A 27,409-nucleotide genomic window follows, 5' to 3' on the forward strand; every position below is an offset into this window, starting at 1 on the left:
ATCCTAATATTTATTAAGACTTTTTTTTTTTGTCAACTTACTAGTCCTTACTGAAAAAAAGGAAATCTTTTATCAAGTTTCTTGCAGTAGAAGATTTTGAAAACACCTGGCCCCTGGGCAGAAAACAAAAGATATAATGGTGATACACCAATCACACGTTCCCCATCTCAAGAACATCAGTGTGGCTCTTCTTGTACCATACCTGAAACTAAAGAACCGATCGTGCAGAAATATAACCTCTACATGTTCATGAGACCTTAAAAAATTATGAAGTTAAACCATAGTTCTGCTACTGATATTGTTGACTAAATATTAACAAAGACAATGCGAGGGCATAGCATGCAGTAAGTAATGTAGTCCCCACCTCGCTCACTGGCTACCAAGTAAAACTGCCTGGAGGAAAATTGTAATACCCTGAACTTGACAAATTTATACAGAGTACATTATTGGGTTTTATCGGTTGAGTCCCTTGTTAGGCTGGAGAAACGTAGAGAGTAGAGGTCCCCTTTTTTGTTTTGTTTCATTTGTTCATGTCGGCTACCCCCCAGAATTGGGGGAAGTGCCTTGGTATATGTATGTATGTATCACAAGCTTTAATTAATTATAGTATTTTTTTAATCTTTTTATTACCTTCTTATTTCACATTTAGATTTTGTTATAAGAAAGTGGTGTGATTGGTTTTATAGGTTGAAATAATACCAAATGGTGTGAGTTGTATAGATACGGTTGATTAATTTGAATCATATAGCTCTGAATGGCCTTTGATGCCCCAGTGTTTGGCTTGAGGCCTAAGTCTTATAATTCTATCCTATCCTATTTAAGAATCTTCATTCATAGCCTTCCTGGTGCCAATAATATCCCTATACAAAACATGAAGGTTTGTATCCATAATTGGAACAAATGGTTTATACGCCTGTTAAAATGCAATTGAATGTTTCTACAGTACATAGAAAACTATAAAAATTAACATGCAGTAAGGCATAAAGTCGGCAAATTTTGACCAACAAAACTTATTTTCTGTTGAAATAAAAAGAAAACAGAAATTTGCCATGAAGCAAATAAAATATCAAGGAGTTAAGCTGCCCTTACCTTTGGTGGATAAAATCAAACTTCAAATTTGTATAAATTTAAAGTCCTCAGGTTATGATGTTTTTGTCGTACAAACGTGTAGGACTTTTAGAAAGAATTCTGCTCCCATAAAAGATTTGATTTTTTGCTAATATCATGTTATCATTCTTAATTTGTATTTGTTTTTTTTTTTTTGGTCCTAGTTACGTCTTCCTGTTATAAAACTGTTTTCTATGTTCTAGATTATGACTTTACTACTACATCAGCATAAGTCTGACTTTGGTGTTTATATATACTGTAGTATGTACAGTATTTAGGTGCGTTCCGACTAGCATCAAAACTCGAGTTAGAACGCATTGTAGAAACAGATCTCTGGTATAACCAGATGATCTACTTTGAGTTAGGATAGTGGAATTATGGCTTGTTCCATAAAAATGTATTCTTTTGAATTACAATAGTGGAAGTAGTAGAAGGAAGAAATGCATGCAATTGTCTAGAAAAATGGGTAGTATACAGTGAACCCTCGTTTATCGCGGTAGATAGGTTCCAGTCGCGGCCGCGATAGGTGAAAATCCACGAAGTAGTGACACCATATTTACCTCTTTATTCAACATGTATATTCAGACTTTTAAAACCTTCCCTTGTACGTAGTACTGTTAACAAACTACCCTTTATAGTACAGAACACTTAATGCATGTACTACAGTACCCTAAACTAAAACAGGCACAAATATTAAAGGCAATTTTATATCATGCGTTTCCTAAACACGCTAAAAAGCACGATAAAAAATGGCAACCAATGTTTTGTTTACATTTATCTCTGATCATAATGAAGAAACAAACTGGAGGTAGAGCTTTGCTTATTACCCAGACATATTTCCCATACTTTTCCCTTAGAACTACATCACATCTTCCTACTTTAGATATATATATATATATATATATATATATATATATATATATATATATATATATATATATATATATATATATATATATATATATATATATATATATATATATATATATATGTGTGTGTATATATATTTATATGTATACACATATACATACCTACATATATACATAAATACATGCATATATATATATATATATATATATATATATATATATATATATATATATATATATATATTACTGTATATATATGGGTTATGGAAAAAATCCGCGAAGTGGTGAATCCGCGATGGTAGCGAGGGTTCACTGTACTTTGTGTTAGAACAGTTGAAAATATATCCTCCAATCTAAGCATACATGAATTTTAACTAGGTGGTTTGTTTACTCTTTATTAATTCTTATAATTTAGTACAAAAATAAAAGGTTAGAAAAAGTTTATGCTAATGGATCCTCTACACTTTCATCCACAATAAAATTATCTACTTCGCCAGTCATTATCACAAAATTATCTTGCTCTATGTCTTTTGTATCTTTGTCATTAAAAAGTTTATCCTCTTCAAATAATGGTTCTTCCTTGACAATTATGGTATCAAGAGAGTTCACTGAACTGTAATCAATTGAACATAACTTTCTTATTGAAGATAGTGGTATTTTTTCATCCCTTTCTTCATAAGACATATCCACATTTTGCAATGACTGAATTGATTTCACGTCATGTGAAGGATCATTGGCACTTGTAGCGGAGGAGGGATCATCCTCATCCTCACTCATGGAAACTGGTTCTACACTTTCTTCCCCATGCATTTTGTTGTGCCTCTCTACTTCATATTTCAAAAGAAGCACTTCCCCACAGACTTTGCATCTGCATGACTTCTCTTGGGAATGTGTTTTCATATGGTCTCTAAAGACTTCTGACGATGAGAATCTTTTGATACAAACACGACACTTAAAGGGGTAACTGATTGGGCAGATTTTTTTGTGTTGACCATAATTCGCTCTTTTTATCATCTTTCCACAAAGGGCACAACTACATTTCTGTTTTGTGTGAATCTTCCACGAATCTACGTCATCAAAGACTTCCACACAAATTTTACATGTTAAAGGCACATCCTCAGAATGCTCCACCAAATGCTGCCAAAACGCATGCTTTTCTCTCACCACAGTCAAACACAGCTTGCACTCATATTTTCCAATTTCTTCAACAGCACTAGATTTCATATTGAAATTAATATTGCTATTCCCAACTGTAGCCGAAAAATCTTTGTGGGACTTGAAATTTGAGAACTCTTTGATGTTGACTTCACTAGTATTCCCCATTGTTTCGTTGCCTGAATGATTGTGTGCTTTTTTAGATATCTCACTTATTGTCCCACGTAAAACCCTGACCCCCTTGAGTGTACTGTGCAGATCACTCCTTTTACCTGAACCGAGACACTGTTCAAAGTTTCTACCACTTTCTTGCAAATGGTCTGATTTAAATCGTTTGGAGACCATATCTTCTGAAGTACTTGCACTGTCATTTGTAATTTTCCCATCTTTCAATGCAGAAGTCTTTGGATCACAACTCCGACTGATCAAATCCACTTCCACACTGTGTGGGGATTGGTGAATTTTCATGTGATAATCTCTCTCTTCTTTGTTACAAAATGTTTCGAAACATATCTCGCATCGAAATAAATGTACCGAAACTTGAAAATGGCGTCTCATGTGCTTCTCATAATCAATTGGCCCTTTATAAGGTATTTTACAAATGGGGCAACTATGTTCCTTGTGCTTATTAATGTGATTTTCTAATCTTTTCTTTGTACTAAACCCTCCATCACACACATTGCATTTTAGTAAATCCTCGGCACTCTCAAATAGTCTTGGCTGATTGTCCTTTCCTTGCAGGGAAAGATGACCTCTAGTGCACCTACAAGGCCTTTCACTTATGTGACTACAGACATGATTATACACACCACTTTTTGACGAGAAAACTTTTCCACATATTTTGCACTGAAAACTTTTACCCTCGTGGTGAGCAAGATTATGAAGTGAAAAAACACTACAGTTGCTGAAATACTTGTGGCATACTGTACACTGATACTCTTCTTTGCCATCAGAATCTTTCTTGCCTTCAGACACAGTGATAATCTCTGGTATTTCACTAGGAAATCTTTCTTTTGGGCCCACGAATTCTACATGAACTCCCATGTGAAGGTGAAGAACAGACAATTCCCCAAAAGAAATGTTACACAAAGAACACACATAGTGCCCCATATCAGTATTCATAATGTAATGTAATGAGATGTAAAATGGCAAACAATTTTTCAAACATACAATCATGAGCATTTGTAATTCCCATTTGAAAACAGATAGCATATACTGTACCAGGAGGTAAAAATTAATATCCAGCAATACAGTTATTCTCAAATAAAGAATAAACTTCTCTATTAAGGTACTTAGGAGTAACAAAATTCCTATCAGTCTCATATAAAATGTCCCATTTTTATAGAGTAATAATTTAATTGCAGTACTGTACAGGGTAAAAATAAGTGTCCCTGCTTTGTTACTTGGTGATGATCCTGTGAAGTTAATCCATCAGTATAAGTAACTCAAAGAGGGTAAAATGTCCAACTTCATTTCAGCAGATCCTGAGAAAAAAACAAAAAACATACAAGACTGAACTAAATTATAACAGTTACAAAATATAGGGTAATGCTTTCAGTATTACACTTTTTTATGAACAGTATATCCTCTGGTCTTTTGTTAACAGTTAGTTCTTTATCTTTGTTTTGTTACAATTATCAGTTCTCTTTTAAGCACAAATCTTTTAGGCTCGCCAATGGTAGGGATATCGGAAGAGTCGGAGATAAATGGACTCCATTAATGATCACCATTGAACCCTTCTGTAGTTTATCATAGAAATGGAGGAAGACACGAATGAGGTTAACCTTTTTACCCCCAATGGACGTACTGGTACGTTTCGCAAAACTCATCCCTTTACCCCCATGGATGTACTGATACGTTCTTGCAAAAAACTGCTATTTACATTTTTTTTTGGGCATATTTCTTATAACTTTATGAGAAACTTCAGGCATTTTACAAAAGAATGAGACCAACCTGACCTCTCTATGACAAAAATTAAGGCTGTTAGAGCAATTTAAAATATATATATTACAAAATGTACTTGAAAAAAAAAAAATGCCTGGGGGTTAAGGGTCGGAAAGTTCCAAATAGCCTGGGGGTAAAAGGGTTAACTGCTGTTTGCAAATGAGTGTGTGGAAGCATTGGATTCAAAGGAAGAAGTGATGGAAAGGTTTAAAAAGAGGAATGGAGGAGACCGAAAGTCAACAAAGTAAAACGAAGCTACTGGTGACTAAAAAATGAAAATGTTATTTTTATAATAAAATAAATTTTTGAATATACTTACCCGGTGATTATATAAGCTGCAACTCTGTTGCTCGACAGAAAACTCTACGTTAAAAATCCGCCAGCGATCGCAATGCAGGTAGGGGGTGTACTTCAACAGCGCCATCTGTCGTGCAGGTACTCAGAGTACTAAGAGTAGTGACAGGGCACAGCGACGGATCTTGCGTGAGGGGAACAATTTTCCAGGAGGTCCATCTGTTTTGAGGGTCTTCATTCTTAGCCAAAAAGAATTTGTTAGGAGAAAGAAGGACCTCTCCTGAAGGCAGAAAGTCAATTCAGAAATTCTTGCCCCGGAAGCCAAGCTCACTAGGAAAAGTGTTTTCCTGAGAAGGGGCATGTAATCACAAGAACTGTTAATGGTATCAGAAGCCAATTTGAGTACGTCATTAAGGAACCAGGTCACCGGGGTAGGACGAGTAACCGGTTTCAGTCTGGCACAAGCTTTCGGAATTGAAGCTAACAAAGAGTCGGTTAAGTCTATGTTAAAACCCACTAGGAAGATCTTTTTCAGAGCCGATTTAATAGTGGTGATAGTATTGGCTGCCAGACCTGATTCTAGTAAAGATCTAAAGAAAGTGACTGTAAGGTTCAAGTTCATACAGTTCACGTCTGAGTCTATTAAAAATTTTGCCAACTTTTTAACTGCAGAGTCATACTGGCGGATGGTGGAATCCCGTTTATCCGATTCTAGGAACAAGGTGTTTTGAGGATCAATATTGGCACCATGCATAGCCGCAAACTTCATAAAGTCCATAAAGTTAGGGCGCTCTGAATGTTTGAGAAAGCGTACACAACGCGTGTTTGTACTATCTGAGACAGAACCGGATTGGGTATCGGGTGAGGGTATAGTCTCAACTCCCGCAGGAGAGGATACCAGTTGCTCTTGGGCCAGTTGGGTGCGACCAAGGCTACTTGTCCCTTGAAGGATCTCAGTTTGTCTAGAACTTTCAGTAAAAGATTCACCGGGGGAAAGAGATAAATCTTTTCCCAGTTGTCCCAATTCTGTGACATGGCGTCTGTGGCGTAAGCCTGAGGGTCTAGATTGGGAGCCACATATACTCTCAATTTGTGGTTGGATTCCGTGGCGAAGAGGTCCACTTGGAGACCGGGAACCTGAGAGAGAATCCACCGAAATGACTTTAGATCGAGTGACCATTCCGATTCTAGAGGGGAGGTCCGGGACAGGGCGTCTGCCACTACATTCCGGACTCCCGCCAGGTGGACAGCTGAAAGATGCCAACGGTTCGAGGCTGCTAGGGAGAATATGGCTACTAGAACATGGTTCAGAGGCCCTGACTTTGACCCGCCTCTGTTGAGGCAGCGGACCACCACTTCGCTGTCGAGGACCAGACGAAGGTGTTGTTTCTTGGGAAGAGCGAGACGTTTCAGGGTTAGAAGAACTGCCATGGCCTCTAGCACATTGATGTGAAAATGGCGGAACAAGGGAGTCCAAAGACCTTGAACTTTCTTGAGCTGAGAATAGCCGCCCCAACCTGATAAGGATGCGTCTGTGTGAATGATTAATTCCGGAGGCGGAAATCGAAGGGGAACTGACTTTGACAGACTGTTTGCTCTTGTCCAAGGAAGAAGTCTTTCCCGTAGAATGGGAGGAAGGCGGACTTTCCTGTCCCGGAGCTTCCGGTTCGCCCTCGAACGCCAGACACGATTGATATCTTTCAATTTTGCCTTCAGAAGAAGATCCGTCACTGAGGCAAACTGAAGGGACCCCAGAATCTTCTCTTGGAGTCGTCTGGAACTTACTTTGTCTTTGAGAAAGCGTTTGGTGTTCCTTGCAATCTCTAACCTCTTGGGTCTGGGAAGACACAGAGTATGAGATATAAGATCCCATTGCAGGCCGAGCCATTGGAACTTCGATTTTGGAAGAAGACGGGACTTCTTGAAGTTGATCTGGAAGCCTAGAGACTGAAGATAATGGATGACTTTGTGAGTGGCTTTTAGGCAATTTTGGGAGGTGTCTGACCAAATGAGCCAGTCGTCCAGATAGGCTACTACTTGAATCCCTCGATTCCTGAGTTCCTGAACAGCGACTTCTGCTAGCTTTGTGAAGATCCTTGGGGCGATGTTGAGCCCGAAAGGCATCACCTTGAAGGAGTAACTTTTGTCCCCTAAGCGAAAGCCTAGGTACGGACGGAAGTGTCTCGCTATCGGGACGTGATAGTAGGCGTCTGTAAGATCGATAGAGGTGGTGACGGCCCCACGGGGAAGTAAGGTCCGCACCTGCGAGACGGTAAGCATTCGAAACTTGTCGCATTGAATGGACAAGTTGAGAAGGGATAGATCTAGAATCAATCTTCTCTTGTCTGAATCCTTCTTCGGGACACTGAACAGCCGACCTTGAAACTTCAGATGTTTCGTTTCTTGTATGGCGTTCTTTTGTAAAAGATCCTGGACAAATTCGACCAGGTCCGGAGTGGAATGTTGACGAAATTTGTTCGGAGGAGGAGGTCCTTGAATCCAACTCCACCCCAGTCCCTTGGAGATGATACTGAACGCCCAGGGACTGAACCTCCATTTGTTGCGGAAGGCATAGAGCCTCCCCCCTACCTGCTGCACCTCAGTATTGGTTTGAGGAGTTGCCTCCACGTCCGCCTCGGAAGTTCTTTCCTCTGCGAAAGGCTCTTCCCCTGCCTTTGTTCTGGTTAGAGCCACGGTGGTAGCCTCTACCTCTACCATAACTCTGGGAAGAGCTATGAGCCTCGTAAGACTGGTTAAAGGCAGGGGAAGTGGCGGAGGCACCAGAAAGCTGGCTCTTAGGTAGCAGAACGGTGACATAGTCATCCGAAGGAGCCCGAGAGTTGGAAGGCTGTGCAGGGACAACAGAAGATGGAGGAAGAGGCAGCCGGAAGTTGGATGAAGCACTCTGTTGTTGCCTGAACTGGGTGGAGGTATATGGTCTAAGCTTCTTCCTACCCCGGGCTTGATAATTTGCGGGGTCATACTTGCGTTTAGGGGTCAAACCCCAACGGGCTTTAAGGCTCTGATTAACCCTAGTGGCCTCCGCCAAGACTTCCTCTACGAGATCCTCGGGGAAGAGATTTGAACCCCAACAGGAGGACCGGATGAGTTTATTAGGTTCATGCCTAATCGTCGCCTCAGCTAGGACATGCTTGCGACATCTGCGTTTAGCAGTAGCGAAGTCATATAAGTCATAATATAAAGACTGTAACGTAGCCTTGTTGAGAGACTTAAAAATACTCTCCGTATCGTAAGTCAAGGCTATCGACTCCGTGGATGTGGCCAGGTTTAGAGTACGGCCCACACGTAGGCGGGAATCATATTCCTGTTTAATGAGGGATTCCGGGAGACGGGGAAGCTTCTCACTAAACAAAGACTGAGGCACAGTCTGCTGCAAGCTTGCCGGAGGTAAAGGTGGTATGGACATTGTCCCAACACTCAATACCTGAGGGAAGAAGGAGGGAGATTGGATCCACCTCTCGGATGGGAGGCAAGGGCTTCTCCTCCAGAGCATATTGAAAGGCAAGCTCTGCCACCTTATTGACGCATGGAGTCAAGGTGTTCTTGTCCATTAAGAACATCGTAAAGGAGCTTTTATAAGGCGTCAGCATGGTGTTAGTGCGGCCGAGGTCATTCAAAAATCTGGCCCAAACAGATTGGGCTTGCTCCTTCGGGAAGATGACCGTCTCTTTGGGGACCTTGTCTAATCGAACTAAAGCTTCCTCGGTAAGTCTGGCATAACCATGAAATGGAAATGCCAGACCAGGAGGAAAGAATTCAAAGTCCTCTAGAGGACGAGTGCCAAGGCCCTCCAGAGTCAACATTCCGTCTGAGAACGGGGAATGAAGAGCCATCCGCCAGGGGTTGTTCTTGGCAAACGGCGGGAGCTTAGAGGCATCCGGGATGAGAGAGCTTTGGACTCTCTCCGGAGCTCCTTGCTCTAAAGCCCCAATTCTCTGACCGAAGTTAGAGAACATCGAGTCCATCCTCGACTGCATCTCCGACACGATGCGAAGCATGGCTGATTCGGAAAGGCCCGGGCTAGCAGCAGGAGGGGCGGAAGGAACTCCCGGGTCGTGAGACTTAGAGGAGGAACCAGAGGTCTTTGAAGACGGGTTCGTACAATGTTTAGAGCCATGAGAAGTCTTGTGAGGCTTGCGGGCTTTGGGTAAGGTCCTTGAAGTAGACTTATCCTTAGGGGGAACCGGGTATGAACGTTGAGACGAATCACGGTCCCCAGAAAATCCAAGAAAAGAAGAGCGATCAGAAGAAGAAGAAAGAGCGGGGCTGAGGATAGGAATCTCAGCGCCGGACACACCTGCCTCACTTACCACCCTACCTGTATCCGGCTCGTCTAGCAACATTGGTTCGACGTCCAGGTTCATGGAGGCAACATTATCCTCCAGACCTCCGGGGGCGTTCGATGGATCTTGCTCTGGGTCGATGAGACCCGTTATAGTGGCATCAATGTGGGCAATGATGGGAGCTGCCACATGCCTAGCCACAGCAGCTGAAGACTTGGCGTTGGGGTAAACCATGATGCAGTAGTCCTCAGATAGGACGTACGGCCGCTTAGACTTCACATTCCGGGCAAACCCACCAACCCACACCTTCAGTGTGGCCCGAGCCGCAGACTTTTGCTCCGGGGATGCCTGAAATAATAGTGGGAATTATAAAAGGGAGACTCCCAATGGTCCTTCAAGACCATATATATCTTACTAATAGTAAATAAAATAAGAAGGCAATATAGCCAACGGGACTCACCGAGTCAGATCCAAGGGTAGTGATGAGGTCGAAGCAAATCACACAGTTATCCGGGTGCCATACCACAACGTCTTCCAGTTGAACCCCACAAGGGGCGTGAGATCGGCAGACGGAGTGGCCACAAGGCTGGTGCAGAACAGCTGCACAGGCTGGCGTCAGACAATGCACCATCTATAAAAAGAATAGTATATGAGAAACTGTAATTCTCTTAAATAGGGGCGGGTCCGGAGGACCCGGGCCTAACATAGGTCTAACGCAAGGTTAGAGCTTAACTGTAATATTCTTACATAGGGGCGGGACTGGAGGTCCCGGGCCTAAACATAAGTCTAACTTGAAACTAAAGTATAGCCATCCATTCCGGTCAAGCCGGGAGCATAAAAAAGGATGCAATAACAAGGAATTAAGACACATGGTGTCTGATTTCCCGGGGCGGGGTAGACCCCGGGCCGGGAAATAAAGGTATATTCAATACCAATTCCTTTAGGGACTCCGGGGTAGTGATCTGTCATATATAATCATCCTAGGAAATGTTATAAAATAATAGGGGGGCGGAACTGTAGCTAAGAACTGCCAATCGAACCCGGAGGGTTTCGTATAACATAAGCCAGAATGAAAAGTGAATATAAAATAGGGTGCACCGGGATCCAACTCTGTTGACCGGTGGCCAACCAGACTAGACAGAGACGAAACCGCCGGGCCACACGGAGGACAAAGTCCATAAACACTTAACTACCCCCTCTAAAAGGAGGGAAGGCAACGGTCCCTTAGTGGAGGGGGGAGAAGCCTAGCCTCCCACCTAGCTAGAGGGGGAGCGTGGGGGAGGATCACGTGATACGAGGCAGCAGGGCTGCCAACTGACGATCCCCAACCAGACAGATCAAACGGAGTAATGGCACAAATATTCATTATAATAATAATAATAGCGTTAAATATATGAATAAACACATAGAAAATTTTTGGGCAAGGCATGCAACATAAATAATTAAATCACAAAAGACACACCTGATGGCTAAAAATAACATTGCCGCCTTAGCACGAAGGTCGGCAGCCATAGCGATACGTAAATGATATCGGCCCAAAAATTGAACCACGAGGATTCTAAACGCTAAATAATGAATGTTCACAATAACAAATAATATTTGATAATAAAAATAATACACATAGTAACACCGCAAGTGAAAATTAAAAGCTCTCAAAAACAGGAGTACCAACTGTAGTGAAATCAAGCAAGATCGGTATGAACAAAGAGAATAAACTCCTATAATATAAATATTAAACGATCTAGGTTGCTCAAAACACAGTAAAACCCAGCTTGGTACTTAACTTAGACGGTGTCTCCTGGGAAACCGACGAAGAAGCCATAATTCACTAGAAAATAACCAAAATTCGAGAGCACCACAAAAATGCGGGTTACTTTACTCGTCGTGCTAAAAGGAGTTGGGTTCTGAGCGGATGCATTGTTAGTAGTACCGAGTGAGGTTGAACGGCTCTCCTCTATTGGGGTTCTCTGTCGTGGATTAATCTAAATAGTGCGGGACCTCTGGAATATACGCCCAATTTTATACCGACACCAATAGGTGAGCGAGCTAGTTAACCTAGCACTCCTTTACATTTTTTCTCTGGTATATTTAGCAGTAAATTACCTAAGAATAAGTGCTAAATGGAGCTTATTCACTGGGCGGCACAGGTTCGAGCCCAGAAATATATATGTGTGTATATATATTTATATGTATACACATATACATACCTACATATATACATACATACATAAATACATAAATACATGCATACATATATATATATATATATATATATATATATATATATATATATATATATATATATATATATATATATATATATATTACTGTATATTTATGGGTTATGGAAAAAATCCGCGAAGTGGTGAATCCGCGATGGTCGAACCGCGAAGTAGCGAGGGTTCACTGTACTTTGTGTTAGAACAGTTGAAAATATATCCTCCAATCTAAGCATACATGAATTTTAACTAGGTGGTTTGTTTACTCTTTATTAATTCTTATGATTTAGTACAAAAATAAAAGGTTAGAAAAAGTTTATGCTAATGGATCCTCTACACTTTCATCCACAATAAAATTATCTACTTCGCCAGTCATTATCACAAAATTATCTTGCCCTATGTCTTTTGTATCTTTGTCATTAAAAAGTTTATCCTCTTCAAATAATGGTTCTTCCTTGACAATTATGGTATCAAGAGAGTTCACTGAACTGTAATCAATTGAACATAACTTTCTTATTGAAGATAGTGGTATTTTTTCATCCCTTTCTTCATAAGACATATCCACATTTTGCAATGACTGAATTGATTTCACGTCATGTGAAGGATCATTGGCACTTGTAGCGGAGGAGGGATCATCCTCATCCTCACTCATGGAAACTGGTTCTACACTTTCTTCCCCATGCATTTTGTTGTGCCTCTCTACTTCATATTTCAAAAGAAGCACTTCCCCACAGACTTTGCATCTGCATGACTTCTCTTGGGAATGTGTTTTCATATGGTCTCTAAAGACTTCTGACGATGAGAATCTTTTGATACAAACACGACACTTAAAGGGGTAACTGATTGGGCAGATTTTTTTGTGTTGACCATAATTCGCTCTTTTTATCATCTTTCCACAAAGGGCACAACTACATTTCTGTTTTGTGTGAATCTTCCACGAATCTACGTCATCAAAGACTTCCACACAAATTTTACATGTTAAAGGCACATCCTCAGAATGCTCCACCAAATGCTGCCAAAACGCATGCTTTTCTCTCACCACAGTCAAACACAGCTTGCACTCATATTTTCCAATTTCTTCAACAGCACTAGATTTCATATTGAAATTAATATTGCTATTCCCAACTGTAGCCGAAAAATCTTTGTGGGACTTGAAATTTGAGAACTCTTTGATGTTGACTTCACTAGTATTCCCCATTGTTTCGTTGCCTGAATGATTGTGTGCTTTTTTAGATATCTCACTTATTGTCCCACGTAAAACCCTGACCCCCTTAAGTGTACTGTGCAGATCACTCCTTTTACCTGAACCGACACTCTGTACAAAATTTCTACCACTTTCTTGCAAATGGTCTGATTTAAATCGTTTGGAGACCATATCTTCTGAAGTACTTGCACTGTCATTTGTAATTTTCCCATCTTTCAATGCAGAAGTCTTTGGATCACAACTGCGACTGATCAAATCCACTTCCACACTGTGTGGGGATTGGTGAATTTTCATGTGATAATCTCTCTCTTCTTTGTTACAAAATGTTTCGAAACATATCTCGCATCGAAATAAATGTACCGAAACTTGAAAATGGCGTCTCATGTGCTTCTCATAATCAATTGGCCCTTTATAAGGTATTTTACAAATGGGGCAACTATGTTCCTTGTGCTTATTAATGTGATTTTCTAATCTTTTCTTTGTACTAAAACCTCCATCACACACATTGCATTTTAGTAAATCCTCGGCACTCTCAAATAGTCTTGGCTGATTGTCCTTTCCTTGCAGGGAAAGATGACCTCTAGTGCACCTACAAAGCCTTTCACTTATGTGACTACAGACATGATTATACACACCACTTTTTGACGAGAAAACTTTTCCACATATTTTGCACTGAAAACTTTTACCCTCGTGGTGAGCAAGATTATGAAGTGAAAAAACGCTACGGTTGCTGAAATACTTGTGGCATACTGTACACTGATACTCTTCTTTGCCATCAGAATCTTTCTTGCCTTCAGACACAGTGATAATCTCTGGTATTTCACTAGGAAATCTTTCTTTTGGGCCCACGAATTCTACATGAACTCCCATGTGAAGGTGAAGAACAGACAATTCCCCAAAAGAAATGTTACACAAAGAACACACATAGTGCCCCATATCAGTATTCATAACTTGAATATGTTAAGTAACAATATGAAATGTAATGAGATGGAAAATGGCAAACAATTTTTCAAACATACAATCATGAGCATTTGTAATTCCCATTTGAAAACAGATAGCATATACTGTACCAGGAGGTAAAAATTAATATCCAGCAATACAGTTATTCTCAAATAAAGAATAAACTTCTCTATTAAGGTACTTAGGAGTAACAAAATTCCTATCAGTCTCATATAAAATGTCCCATTTTTATAGAGTAATAATTTAATTGCAGTACTGTACAGGGTAAAAATAAGTGTCCCTGCTTTGTTACTTGGTGATGATCCTGTGAAGTCAATCCATCAGTATAAGTAACTCAAAGAGGGTAAAATGTCCAACTTCATTTCAGCAGATCCTGAGAAAAAAACAAAAAACATAGAAGACTGAACTAAATTATAACAGTTACAAAATATAGGGTAATGCTTTCAGTATTACACTTTTTTATGAACAGTATATCCTCTGGTCTTTTGTTAACAGTTAGTTCTTTATCTTTGTTTTGTTACAATTATCAGTTCTCTTTTAAGCACAAATCTTTTAGGCTCGCCAATGGTAGGGATATCGGAAGAGTCGGAGATAAATGGACTCCATTAATGATCACCATTGAACCCTTCTGTAGTTTATCATAGAAATGGAGGAAGACACGAATGAGGTTAACCTTTTTACCCCCAATGGACGTACTGGTACGTTTCGCAAAACTCATCCCTTTACCCCCATGGATGTACTGATACGTTCTTGCAAAAAACTGCTATTTACATTTTTTTTTGGGCATATTTCTTATAACTTTATGAGAAACTTCAGGCATTTTACAAAAGAATGAGACCAACCTGACCTCTCTATGACAAAAATTAAGGCTGTTAGAGCAATTTAAAATATATATATTACAAAATGTACTTGAAAAAAAAAAAATGCCTGGGGGTTAAGGGTCGGAAAGTTCCAAATAGCCTGGGGGTAAAAGGGTTAACTGCTGTTTGCAAATGAGTGTGTGGAAGCATTGGATTCAAAGGAAGAAGTGATGGAAAGGTTTAAAAAGAGGAATGGAGGAGACCGAAAGTCAACAAAGTAAAACGAAGCTACTGGTGACTAAAAAATGAAAATGTTATTTTTATAATAAAATAAATTTTTGAATATACTTACCCGGTGATTATATAAGCTGCAACTCTGTTGCTCGACAGAAAACTCTACGTTAAAAATCCGCCAGCGATCGCAATGCAGGTAGGGGGTGTACTTCAACAGCGCCATCTGTCGTGCAGGTACTCAGAGTACTAAGAGTAGTGACAGGGCACAGCGACGGATCTTGCGTGAGGGGAACAATTTTCCAGGAGGTCCATCTGTTTTGAGGGTCTTCATTCTTAGCCAAAAAGAATTTGTTAGGAGAAAGAAGGACCTCTCCTGAAGGCAGAAAGTCAATATGACCCGGGTCTCTCGACAAGGCTGCCAATTCAGAAATTCTTGCCCCGGAAGCCAAGCTCACTAGGAAAAGTGTTTTCCTGAGAAGGGGCATGTAATCACAAGAACTGTTAATGGTATCAGAAGCCAATTTGAGTACGTCATTAAGGAACCAGGTCACCGGGGTAGGACGAGTAACCGGTTTCAGTCTGGCACAAGCTTTCGGAATTGAAGCTAACAAAGAGTCGGTTAAGTCTATGTTAAAACCCACTAGGAAGATCTTTTTCAGAGCCGGTTTAATAGTGGTGATAGTATTGGCTGCCAGACCTGATTCTAGTAAAGATCTAAAGAAAGTGACTGTAAGGTTCAAGTTCATACAGTTCACGTCTGAGTCTATTAAAAATTTTGCCAACTTTTTAACTGTGGAGTCATACTGGCGGATGGTGGAATCCCGTTTATCCGATTCTAGGAACAAGGTGTTTTGAGGATCAATATTGGCACCATGCATAGCCGCAAACTTCATAAAGTCCATAAAGTTAGGGCGCTCTGAATGTTTGAGAAAGCGTACACAACGCGTGTTTGTACTATCTGAGACAGAACCGGATTGGGTATCGGGTGAGGGTATAGTCTCAACTCCCGCAGGAGAGGATACCAGTTGCTCTTGGGCCAGTTGGGTGCGACCAAGGCTACTTGTCCCTTGAAGGATCTCAGTTTGTCTAGAACTTTCAGTAAAAGATTCACCGGGGGAAAGAGATAAATCTTTTCACAGTTGTCCCAATTCTGTGACATGGCGTCTGTGGCGTAAGCCTGAGGGTCTAGATTGGGAGCCACATATACTCTCAATTTGTGGTTGGATTCCGTGGCGAAGAGGTCCACTTGGAGACCGGAACCTGAGAGAGAATCCACCGAAATGACTTTAGATCGAGTGACCATTCCGATTCTAGAGGGGAGGTCCGGGACAGGGCGTCTGCCACTGCATTCCGGACTCCCGCCAGGTGGACAGCTGAAAGATGCCAACGGTTCGAGGCTGCTAGGGAGAATATGGCTACTAGAACATGGTTCAGAGGCCCTGACTTTGACCCGCCTCTGTTGAGGCAGCGGACCACCACTTCGCTGTCGAGGACCAGACGAAGGTGTTGTTTCTTGGAAAGAGCGAGACGTTTCAGGGTTAGAAGAACTGCCATGGCCTCTAGCACATTGATGTGAAAATGGCGGAACAAGGGAGTCCAAAGACCTTGAACTTTCTTGAGCTGAGAATAGCCGCCCCAACCTGATAAGGATGCGTCTGTGTGAATGATTAATTCCGGAGGCGGAAATCGAAGGGGAACTGACTTTGACAGACTGTTTGCTCTTGTCCAAGGAAGAAGTCTTTCCCGTAGAATGGGAGGAAGGCGGACTTTCCTGTCCCGGAGCTTCCGGTTCGCCCTCGAACGCCAGACACGATTGATATCTTTCAATTTTGCCTTCAGAAGAAGATCCGTCACTGAGGCAAACTGAAGGGACCCCAGAATCTTCTCTTGGAGTCGTCTGGAACTTACTTTGTCTTTGAGAAAGCGTTTGGTGTTCCTTGCAATCTCTAACCTCTTGGGTCTGGCAAGACACAGAGTATGAGATATAAGATCCCATTGCAGGCCGAGCCATTGGAACTTCGATTTTGGAAGAAGACGGGACTTCTTGAAGTTGATCTGGAAGCCTAGAGACTGAAGATAATGGATGACTTTGTGAGTGGCTTTTAGGCAATTTTGGGAGGTGTCTGACCAAATGAGCCAGTCGTCCAGATAGGCTACTACTTGAATCCCTCGATTCCTGAGTTCCTGAACAGCGACTTCTGCTAGCTTTGTGAAGATCCTTGGGGCGATGTTGAGCCCGAAAGGCATCACCTTGAAGGAGTAACTTTTGTCCCCTAAGCGAAAGCCTAGGTACGGACGGAAGTGTCTCGCTATCGGGACGTGATAGTAGGCGTCTGTAAGATCGATAGAGGTGGTGACGGCCCCACGGGGAAGTAAGGTCCGCACCTGCGAGACGGTAAGCATTCGAAACTTGTCGCATTGAATGGACAAGTTGAGAAGGGATAGATCTAGAATCACTCTTCTCTTGTCTGAATCCTTCTTCGGGACACTGAACAGCCGACCTTGAAACTTCAGATGTTTCGTTTCTTGTATGGCGTTCTTTTGTAAAAGATCCTGGACAAATTCGACCAGGTCCGGAGTGGAATGTTGACGAAATTTGTTCGGAGGAGGAGGTCCTTGAATCCAACTCCACCCCAGTCCCTTGGAGATGATACTGAACGCCCAGGGACTGAACCTCCATTTGTTGCGGAAGGCATAGAGCCTCCCCCCTACCTGCTGCACCTCAGTATTGGTTTGAGGAGTTGCCTCCACGTCCGCCTCGGAAGTTCTTTCCTCTGCGAAAGGCTCTTCCCCTGCCTTTGTTCTGGTTAGAGCCACGGTGGTAGCCTCTACCTCTACCATAACTCTGGGAAGAGCTATGAGCCTCGTAAGACTGGTTAAAGGCAGGGGAAGTGGTGGAGGCACCAGAAAGCTGGCTCTTAGGTAGCAGAACGGTGACATAGTCATCCGAAGGAGCCCGAGAGGTGGAAGGCTGTGCAGGGACAACAGAAGATGGAGGAAGAGGCAGCCGGAAGTTGGATGAAGCACTCTGTTGTTGCCTGAACTGGGTGGAGGTATATGGTCTAAGCTTCTTCCTACCCCGGGCTTGATAATTTGCGGGGTCATACTTGCGTTTAGGGGTCAAACCCCAACGGGCTTTAAGGCTCTGATTAACCCTAGTGGCCTCCGCCAAGACTTCCTCTACGAGATCCTCGGGGAAGAGATTTGAACCCCAACAGGAGGACCGGATGAGTTTATTAGGTTCATGCCTAATCGTCGCCTCAGCTAGGACATGCTTGCGACATCTGCGTTTAGCAGTAGCGAAGTCATATAAGTCATAATATAAAGACTGTAACGTAGCCTTGTTGAGAGACTTAAAAATACTCTCCGTATCGTAAGTCAAGGCTATCGACTCCGTGGATGTGGCCAGGTTTAGAGTACGGCCCACACGTAGGCGGGAATCATATTCCTGTTTAATGAGGGATTCCGGGAGACGGGGAAGCTTCTCACTAAACAAGACTGAGGCACAGTCTGCTGCAAGCTTGCCGGAGGTAAAGGTGGTATGGACATTGTCCCAACACTCAATACCTGAGGGAAGAAGGAGGGAGATTGGATCCACCTCTCGGATGGGAGGCAAGGGCTTCTCCTCCAGAGCATATTGAAAGGCAAGCTCTGCCACCTTATTGACGCATGGAGTCAAGGTGTTCTTGTCCATTAAGAACATCGTAAAGGAGCTTTTATAAGGCGTCAGCATGGTGTTAGTGCAGCCGATGTCATTCAAAAATCTGGCCCAAACAGATTGGGCTTGCTCCTTCGGGAAGATGACCGTCTCTTTGGGGACCTTGTCTAATCGAACTAAAGCTTCCTCGGTAAGTCTGGCATAACCATGAAATGGAAATGCCAGACCAGGAGGAAAGAATTCAAAGTCCTCTAGAGGACGAGTGCCAAGGCCCTCCAGAGTCAACATTCCGTCTGAGAACGGGGAATGAAGAGCCATCCGCCAGGGGTTGTTCTTGGCAAACGGCGGGAGCTTAGAGGCATCCGGGATGAGAGAGCTTTGGACTCTCTCCGGAGCTCCTTGCTCTAAAGCCCCAATTCTCTGACCGAAGTTAGAGAACATCGAGTCCATCCTCGACTGCATCTCCGAAACCAACTTTGCCTGCATCTCCGACACGATGCGAAGCATGGCTGATTCGGAAAGGCCCGGGCTAGCAGCAGGAGGGGCGGAAGGAACTCCCGGGTCGTGAGACTTAGAGGAGGAACCAGAGGTCTTTGAAGACGGGTTCGTACAATGTTTAGAGCCATGAGAAGTCTTGTGAGGCTTGCGGGCTTTGGGTAAGGTCCTTGAAGTAGACTTATCCTTAGGGGGAACCGGGTATGAACGTTGAGACGAATCACGGTCCCCAGAAAATCCAAGAAAAGAAGAGCGATCAGAAGAAGAAGAAAGAGCGGGGCTGAGGATAGGAATCTCAGCGCCGGACACACCTGCCTCACTTACCACCCTACCTGTATCCGGCTCGTCTAGCAACATTGGTTCGACGTCCAGGTTCATGGAGGCAACATTATCCTCCAGACCTCCGGGGGCGTTCGATGGATCTTGCTCTGGGTCGATGAGACCCGTTATAGTGGCATCAATGTGGGCAATGATGGGAGCTGCCACATGCCTAGCCACAGCAGCTGAAGACTTGGCGTTGGGGTAAACCATGATGCAGTAGTCCTCAGATAGGACGTACGGCCGCTTAGACTTCACATTCCGGGCAAACCCACCAACCCACACCTTCAGTGTGGCCCGAGCCGCAGACTTTTGCTCCGGGGATGCCTGAAATAATAATGGGAATTATAAAAGGGAGACTCCCAATGGTCCTTCAAGACCATATATATCTTACTAATAGTAAATAAAATAAGAAGGCAATATAGCCAACGGGACTCACCGAGTCAGATCCAAGGGTAGTGATGAGGTCGAAGCAAATCACACAGTTATCCGGGTGCCATACCACAACGTCTTCCAGTTGAACCCCACAAGGGGCGTGAGATCGGCAGACGGAGTGGCCACAAGGCTGGTGCAGAACAGCTGCACAGGCCGGCGTCAGACAATGCACCATCTATAAAAAGAATAGTATATGAGAAACTGTAATTCTCTTAAATAGGGGCGGGTCCGGAGGACCCGGGCCTAACATAGGTCTAACGCAAGGTTAGAGCTTAACTGTAATATTCTTACATAGGGGCGGGACTGGAGGTCCCGGGCCTAAACATAAGTCTAACTTGAAACTAAAGTATAGCCATCCATTCCGGTCAAGCCGGGAGCATAAAAAAGGATGCAATAACAAGGAATTAAGACACATGGTGTCTGATTTCCCGGGGCGGGGTAGACCCCGGGCCGGGAAATAAAGGTATATTCAATACCAATTCCTTTAGGGACTCCGGGGTAGTGATCTGTCATATATAATCATCCTAGGAAATGTTATAAAATAATAGGGGGGCGGAACTGTAGCTAAGAACTGCCAATCGAACCCGGAGGGTTTCGTATAACATAAGCCAGAATGAAAAGTGAATATAAAATAGGGTGCACCGGGATCCAACTCTGTTGACCGGTGGCCAACCAGACTAGACAGAGACGAAACCGCCGGGCCACCCGGAGGACAAAGTCCATAAACACTTAACTACCCCCTCTAAAAGGAGGGAAGGCAACGGTCCCTTAGTGGAGGGGGGAGAAGCCTAGCCTCCCACCTAGCTAGAGGGGGAGCGTGGGGGAGGATCACGTGATACGAGGCAGCAGGGCTGCCAACTGACGATCCCCAACCAGACAGATCAAACGGAGTAATGGCACAAATATTCATTATAATAATAATAATAGCGTTAAATATATGAATAAACACATAGAAAATTTTTGGGCAAGGCATGCAACATAAATAATTAAATCACAAAAGACACACCTGATGGCTAAAAATAACATTGCCGCCTTAGCACGAAGGTCGGCAGCCATAGCGATACGTAAATGATATCGGCCCAAAAATTGAACCACGAGGATTCTAAACGCTAAATAATGAATATTCACAATAACAAATAATATTTGATAATAAAAATAATACACATAGTAACACCGCAAGTGAAAATTAAAAGCTCTCAAAAACAGGAGTACCAACTGTAGTGAAATCAAGCAAGATCGGTATGAACAAAGAGAATAAACTCCTATAATATAAATATTAAACGATCTAGGTTGCTCAAAACACAGTAAAACCCAGCTTGGTACTTAACTTAGACGGTGTCTCCTGGGAAACCGACGAAGAAGCCATAATTCACTAGAAAATAACCAAAATTCGAGAGCACCACAAAAATGCGGGTTACTTTACTCGTCGTGCTAAAAGGAGTTGGGTTCTGAGCGGATGCATTGTTAGTAGTACCGAGTGAGGTTGAACGGCTCTCCTCTATTGGGGTTCTCTGTCGTGGATTAATCTAAATAGTGCGGGACCTCTGGAATATACGCCCAATTTTATACCGACACCAATAGGTGAGCGAGCTAGTTAACCTAGCACTCCTTTACATTTTTTCTCTGGTATATTTAGCAGTAAATTACCTAAGAATAAGTGCTAAATGGAGCTTATTCACTGGGCGGCACAGGTTCGAGCCCAGAAATATATATGTGTGTATATATATTTATATGTATACACATATACATACCTACATATATACATACATACATATATACATAAATACATGCATACATATATATATATATATATATATATATATATATATATATATATATATATATATATATATATATATATATATATATATATATATATATACTGTATATATATGGGTTATGGAAAAAATCCGCGAAGTGGTGAATCCGCGATGGTCGAACCGCGAAGTAGCGAGGGTTCACTGTACTTTGTGTTAGAACAGTTGAAAATATATCCTCCAATCTAAGCATACATGAATTTTAACTAGGTGGTTTGTTTACTCTTTATTAATTCTTATAATTTAGTACAAAAATAAAAGGTTAGAAAAAGTTTATGCTAATGGATCCTCTACACTTTCATCCACAATAAAATTATCTACTTCGCCAGTCATTATCACAAAATTATCTTGCTCTATGTCTTTTGTATCTTTGTCATTAAAAAGTTTATCCTCTTCAAATAATGGTTCTTCCTTGACAATTATGGTATCAAGAGAGTTCACTGAACTGTAATCAATTGAACATAACTTTCTTATTGAAGATAGTGGTATTTTTTCATCCCTTTCTTCATAAGACATATCCACATTTTGCAATGACTGAATTGATTTCACGTCATGTGAAGGATCATTGGCACTTGTAGCGGAGGAGGGATCATCCTCATCCTCACTCATGGAAACTGGTTCTACACTTTCTTCCCCATGCATTTTGTTGTGCCTCTCTACTTCATATTTCAAAAGAAGCACTTCCCCACAGACTTTGCATCTGCATGACTTCTCTTGGGAATGTGTTTTCATATGGTCTCTAAAGACTTCTGACGATGAGAATCTTTTGATACAAACACGACACTTAAAGGGGTAACTGATTGGGCAGATTTTTTTGTGTTGACCATAATTCGCTCTTTTTATCATCTTTCCACAAAGGGCACAACTACATTTCTGTTTTGTGTGAATCTTCCACGAATCTACGTCATCAAAGACTTCCACACAAATTTTACATGTTAAAGGCACATCCTCAGAATGCTCCACCAAATGCTGCCAAAACGCATGCTTTTCTCTCACCACAGTCAAACACAGCTTGCACTCATATTTTCCAATTTCTTCAACAGCACTAGATTTCATATTGAAATTAATATTGCTATTCCCAACTGTAGCCGAAAAATCTTTGTGGGACTTGAAATTTGAGAACTCTTTGATGTTGACTTCACTAGTATTCCCCATTGTTTCGTTGCCTGAATGATTGTGTGCTTTTTTAGATATCTCACTTATTGTCCCACGTAAAACCCTGACCCCCTTAAGTGTACTGTGCAGATCACTCCCTTTACCTGAACCGAGACACTGTTCAAAGTTTCTACCACTTTCTTGCAAATGGTCTGATTTAAATCGTTTGGAGACCATATCTTCTGAAGTACTTGCACTGTCATTTGTGATTTTCCCATCTTTCAATGCAGAAGTCTTTGGATCACAACTGCGACTGATCAAATCCACTTCCACACTGTGTGGGGATTGGTGAATTTTCATGTGGTAATCTCTCTCTTCTTTGTTACAAAATGTTTCAAAACATATCTCGCATCGAAATAAATGTACCGAAACTTGAAAATGGCGTCTCATGTGCTTATCGTAATCAAGTGGCCCTTTATAAGGTATTTTACAAATGGGGCAACTATGTTCCTTGTGCTTATTAATATGATTTTCTAATCTTTTCTTTGAGCTAAACCCTCCATCACACACATTGCATTTTAGTAAATCCTCGGCACTCTCAAATAGTCTTGGCTGATTGTCCTTTCCTTGCAGGGAAAGATGACCTCTAGTGCACCTACAAAGCCTTTCACTTATGTGACTACAGACATGATTATACACACCACTTTTTGACGAGAAAACTTTTCCACATATTTTGCACTGGAAACTTTTACCCTCGTGGTGAGCAAGATTATGAAGTGAAAAAACACTACGGTTGCTGAAATACTTGTGGCATACTGTACACTGATACTCTTCTTTGCCATCAGAATTTTTCTTGCCTTCAGACACAGTGTTAATCTCTGGTATTTCACTAGGAAATCTATCTTTTGGGCCCACGAATTCTACATGAACTCCCATGTGAAGGTGAAGAATAGACAATTCCCCAAAAGAAATGTTACACAAAGAACACACATAGTGCCCCATATCAGTATTCATAACTTGAATATATTAAGTAACAATATGAAATGTAATGAGATGTAAGATGGTAAACAATTTTTCAAACATACAATCATGAGCATTTGTAATTCCCATTTGAAAACAGCATATACTGTACCAGGAAGTAAAAATTAATATCCAGCAATACAGTTATTCTCAAATAAAGAATATACTTATCTATTAAGGTACTTAGGAGTAACAAAATTCCTATCAGTCTCGTATAAAATGTCACATTTTTATAGAGGAATAATTCAGTTACAGTACTGTACAGGGTAAAAATAAGTGTCCCTGCTTTGTTACTTGATGATGATCCTGTGAAGTTAATCCATCAGTATAAGTAACTCAAAGAGGGTAAAATGTCCAACTTCATTTCAGCAGATCCTGAGAAAAAAAAAAAAAACATAGAAGACTGAGCTAAATTATAACAGTTACAAAATATAGGGTAATGCTTTCTGTATGACACTTGTTTTATGAACAGTAATCCTCTGGTCTTTTGTTAATAGTCAATTCTTTATCTTTGTTTTGTTACAATTATCAGTTCTTTTAAGCTAGCCAATGGTAGGGATATCGGAAGTCGGAGATAAATGGACTCCATTAATGATCAGCATTGAACCCTTTTGTAGTTTATCATAGAAATGGAGGAAGACACGAATGAGGTTACTGCTGTTTGCAAATGAGTGTGTGTAAGAGTTGGATTCAAACGAAGAAGTGATGGAATTGTTTAAAAAGAGGAATGGAGGAGAAGACCGAAGGTCAACTACGTAAAACTACTGGTGACTAAAAAAGGAAATGAAGATGATACAATAAGGAAAGTTTGTCATGTAATTGCTGTGGGAGAGGTGTGGGGGTGAATACGTCCCATTTACCAAAAGTAACAGATACCGTGGATTACAGAATCTACACGGAATAAGATTCTAGAAAACTGAAATTGATTAATTGATAACACGGGAGTTGAGAGCACTGTTGTGATAGATGAAAAGGTGTCAGAGAAGATAGAGCACTACTGTTACCTGGGAGATACACTGGAATGTCAAGCACGAGTTCGAAGAGCAGTAAATGTGTTAGAAATACGGTAGATAAACTAATTTTTTGTGAATAATTATGTACCATTATTAGAAAAAGCAAAGGATTATGATGGGTAAATAAGGCCTGTACTACCATATGGAGGAGAAACATAGGCCCTGATAAAGAAAATGTAAATTCTTTTATTCAATTTGTATTTTTCCTAACCATACAAACCGGAGACCTTTAATAAGAGAAGATCTTAAATACTCAAAATTTATAGATATAGCACAAACACTTAGATTTTCATGTACTACATAGAATTTTAATGTTTAAATCTTCTGCACAAAATGGAGTGAACACAGCTGGCTGCCGGTGACCCTGCAGGCCCTGCCCACCCGCCTGGTAGCTCTACTTTCATTTAGACCAAGGAATGAGGGTCTATTTCAGCTTTACTTGTAAACCGGCCACAACCTTGGCTGGGCTTGCAAGGGCTAAGGCGCATTTCTTCCCATGTAGCCATTATGAAAGCACAAGTAACCACACAAACAACCTGGAAAGAGCAAGCACCCAGCATAAATTGGGCCTAAGCAGGACACAAGGAAAAGTATGTCGTTACACCGCTGGGGCTGAAGTCAAAACTATGTTAACCCCTTTTATTAAGCTTGACAGGCATTCCAGCTTTGCTGAAGTAGTACTCCTATTAAAGGTCGCAGGATTGTATTATGTATAGGAACAAAAGAGATTTGAAATTAATAGACCAAAGAAAATGAAAGATATTTTGAGTAAATGAGCCTTGCTAGTGTTAAAACTTATTATTATATAGTAATTAAAAGATAAATTTTTCATTGACCTAAAATATAACCCCCAATAGTGCAGATGAAATATGGCTTTATTGTACGGATTTAAACTATACTGTATTGCCATCAGTGGAACTTATTAAATTTTACAAGGTGACTATCATTGGCATCTTTACTTTTCCTCTCGCAATGGATCACCTTGTGTGAACTTAACTGATATCAAGATACAATAAGAGACCAGAAAATATGCTCATGTGACAGCAGTTTATAATTTAATAGTAAATTATGATAATTCACATTTATCCTGTTACTGGTGCTAGTAAGGATCAAAACCCGAGTCTTTCCAAACCTAACCTGAGGACGGTGTGTCATTATTCAACTCTAGGGTTAGTTTACTTAACCTTCCACCAAAAATTATGAACATTTAAGATTCACATTCCCTAACTTATTTTCTACCCTATAGCGGGGTTCACACGGTTGAACGGTTCGTTGAAATCGGTTGTCGAACCTGCTTCTCAAATGGTTCAGAGAGGTCTAGTCAGTCACAAATGCATAGGGTTTGTGGACAATGAAAAGCCCCGCTAACCAGAGTCAGGTGAAAACAGAGTTTCTTTGAACTCTTCGACGAAGATGTCCGTCAGCCAAATACCCCGTTCACTCGTTCGAACATTACTTCAAACACCTGTCTGTCAAATGGCATTCGAGCGTGTAAACCCGCTTGAGGTGTATGTATGATAGCGGCCACCTGTATGTATTATTATGTCTAACTTAGAATACGGTAGTATAAGGGGGGTTGTAGGGGGGCGTTAACCCCTCCATTAGGTAAGTAGGTAAGGACACGGCTTGTAGGTTAGGTTAGGGGGGAAAGTTTAGGTTAGTTGATGTCCATTTTTAATACAAATGGGAGGAACTGGCCGCTGATATACAAAGGCTCCACCCACTTTAACGCTAAGAATACGGCAGTCTAAGGGGGAGTCACAGGGAGGGTTAAGTCCCCCCCAGTTAGTTAAGTAGGTAAGGACATGACTTGTAGGTTAAGGTAGGTTAGATATTGTTCTATGTTCGTGTTCTTGTCCGTCGTTATACAAAGGCCCCTCCGATTTTCTGTAGCTAAAGCTGCCAAATAAAAGTAGCATAACCTACAAAACAGGCCAAAATCCTTAAATTTGCATTACACCTTAATTCTTACAGTATGATATGGTTTCTTACCTATGAGGTGGCCCTTGATATACTTGTGTTATCTGGGTTAATAACTAAAAAACCCTTAAGCTTAGTATTAAGTATAAAGTTTCTCTCATAACGTAAATATTGATATCAAATACACTTGAATTTGATTAAATATATAACCACTCTAGAGCCTCCATCTTGAAAAGTGTAAATGTAATAAATTTGAAAACTTGTTTTTAATTTACATACACATGGATATGTATGTATATATATATATATATATATATATATATATATATATATATATATATATATATATATATATATATATACATTCTTAATCTTTCGTCAAACCAATTGTAGATGGTAATTTTATGTTTATTTTCCCCCTATCCCTCTCATTATTGCTAAGCTTTAATGAAAAAAAAAATGGCAAACGAACTTTTACCTCTAACAGTATAAATCTCTTTCGCCAATTCATGAGCAGCCATCACAATGCCATCCTCTTGCAATATTTT

The 27,409-nt window shown here is 41.1% G+C and overlaps 3 protein-coding genes across 4 annotated transcripts in view; all 3 read right to left on the reverse strand.

Annotated features, from left to right (window-relative positions):
- LOC137653742 (uncharacterized) overlaps window positions 1–27,409 on the reverse strand; it is a 132,825-nt gene that overhangs the window by 64,641 nt on the left and 40,775 nt on the right. The gene's annotated exons all lie outside the window — the stretch shown is intronic.
- LOC137653737 (zinc finger protein 43-like) lies at window positions 2,356–27,064 on the reverse strand. Of its 2 annotated transcripts, XM_068387354.1 has the most exons (3): window positions 26,934–27,064; window positions 24,223–24,303; window positions 2,356–4,615 (listed from the first exon to the last, which is right to left on the reverse strand). In XM_068387354.1, the coding sequence occupies exon 3, from the start codon at window positions 4,452–4,454 to the stop codon at window positions 2,418–2,420; it is 2,037 nt and encodes a 678-aa protein (XP_068243455.1). In that variant the 5' UTR covers window positions 4,455–4,615; window positions 24,223–24,303; window positions 26,934–27,064; the 3' UTR covers window positions 2,356–2,417. The 2 variants fall into 2 exon arrangements, with proteins under 2 accessions (XP_068243455.1, XP_068243456.1); XM_068387355.1 differs by lacking the exon at window positions 2,356–4,615 and having other exon boundaries at window positions 22,025–24,303.
- LOC137652987 (zinc finger protein 429-like) lies at window positions 12,209–14,032 on the reverse strand. Its single transcript, XM_068386377.1, has one exon. The coding sequence runs from the start codon at window positions 14,030–14,032 to the stop codon at window positions 12,209–12,211; it is 1,824 nt and encodes a 607-aa protein (XP_068242478.1).

Source organism: Palaemon carinicauda, chromosome 14, assembly GCF_036898095.1.
Source record: "Palaemon carinicauda isolate YSFRI2023 chromosome 14, ASM3689809v2, whole genome shotgun sequence".
Classification (NCBI taxonomy): domain Eukaryota; kingdom Metazoa; phylum Arthropoda; class Malacostraca; order Decapoda; family Palaemonidae; genus Palaemon; species Palaemon carinicauda.

Excerpts from the sequence above, each read along its gene's own strand:
- LOC137653737 (XM_068387354.1), bottom strand. The coding sequence starts at position 4,454 with ATGAGACTGATAGGAATTTTGTTACTCCTAAGTACCTTAATAGAGAAG.
- LOC137652987 (XM_068386377.1), bottom strand. The coding sequence starts at position 14,032 with ATGGGGCACTATGTGTGTTCTTTGTGTAACATTTCTTTTGGGGAATTG.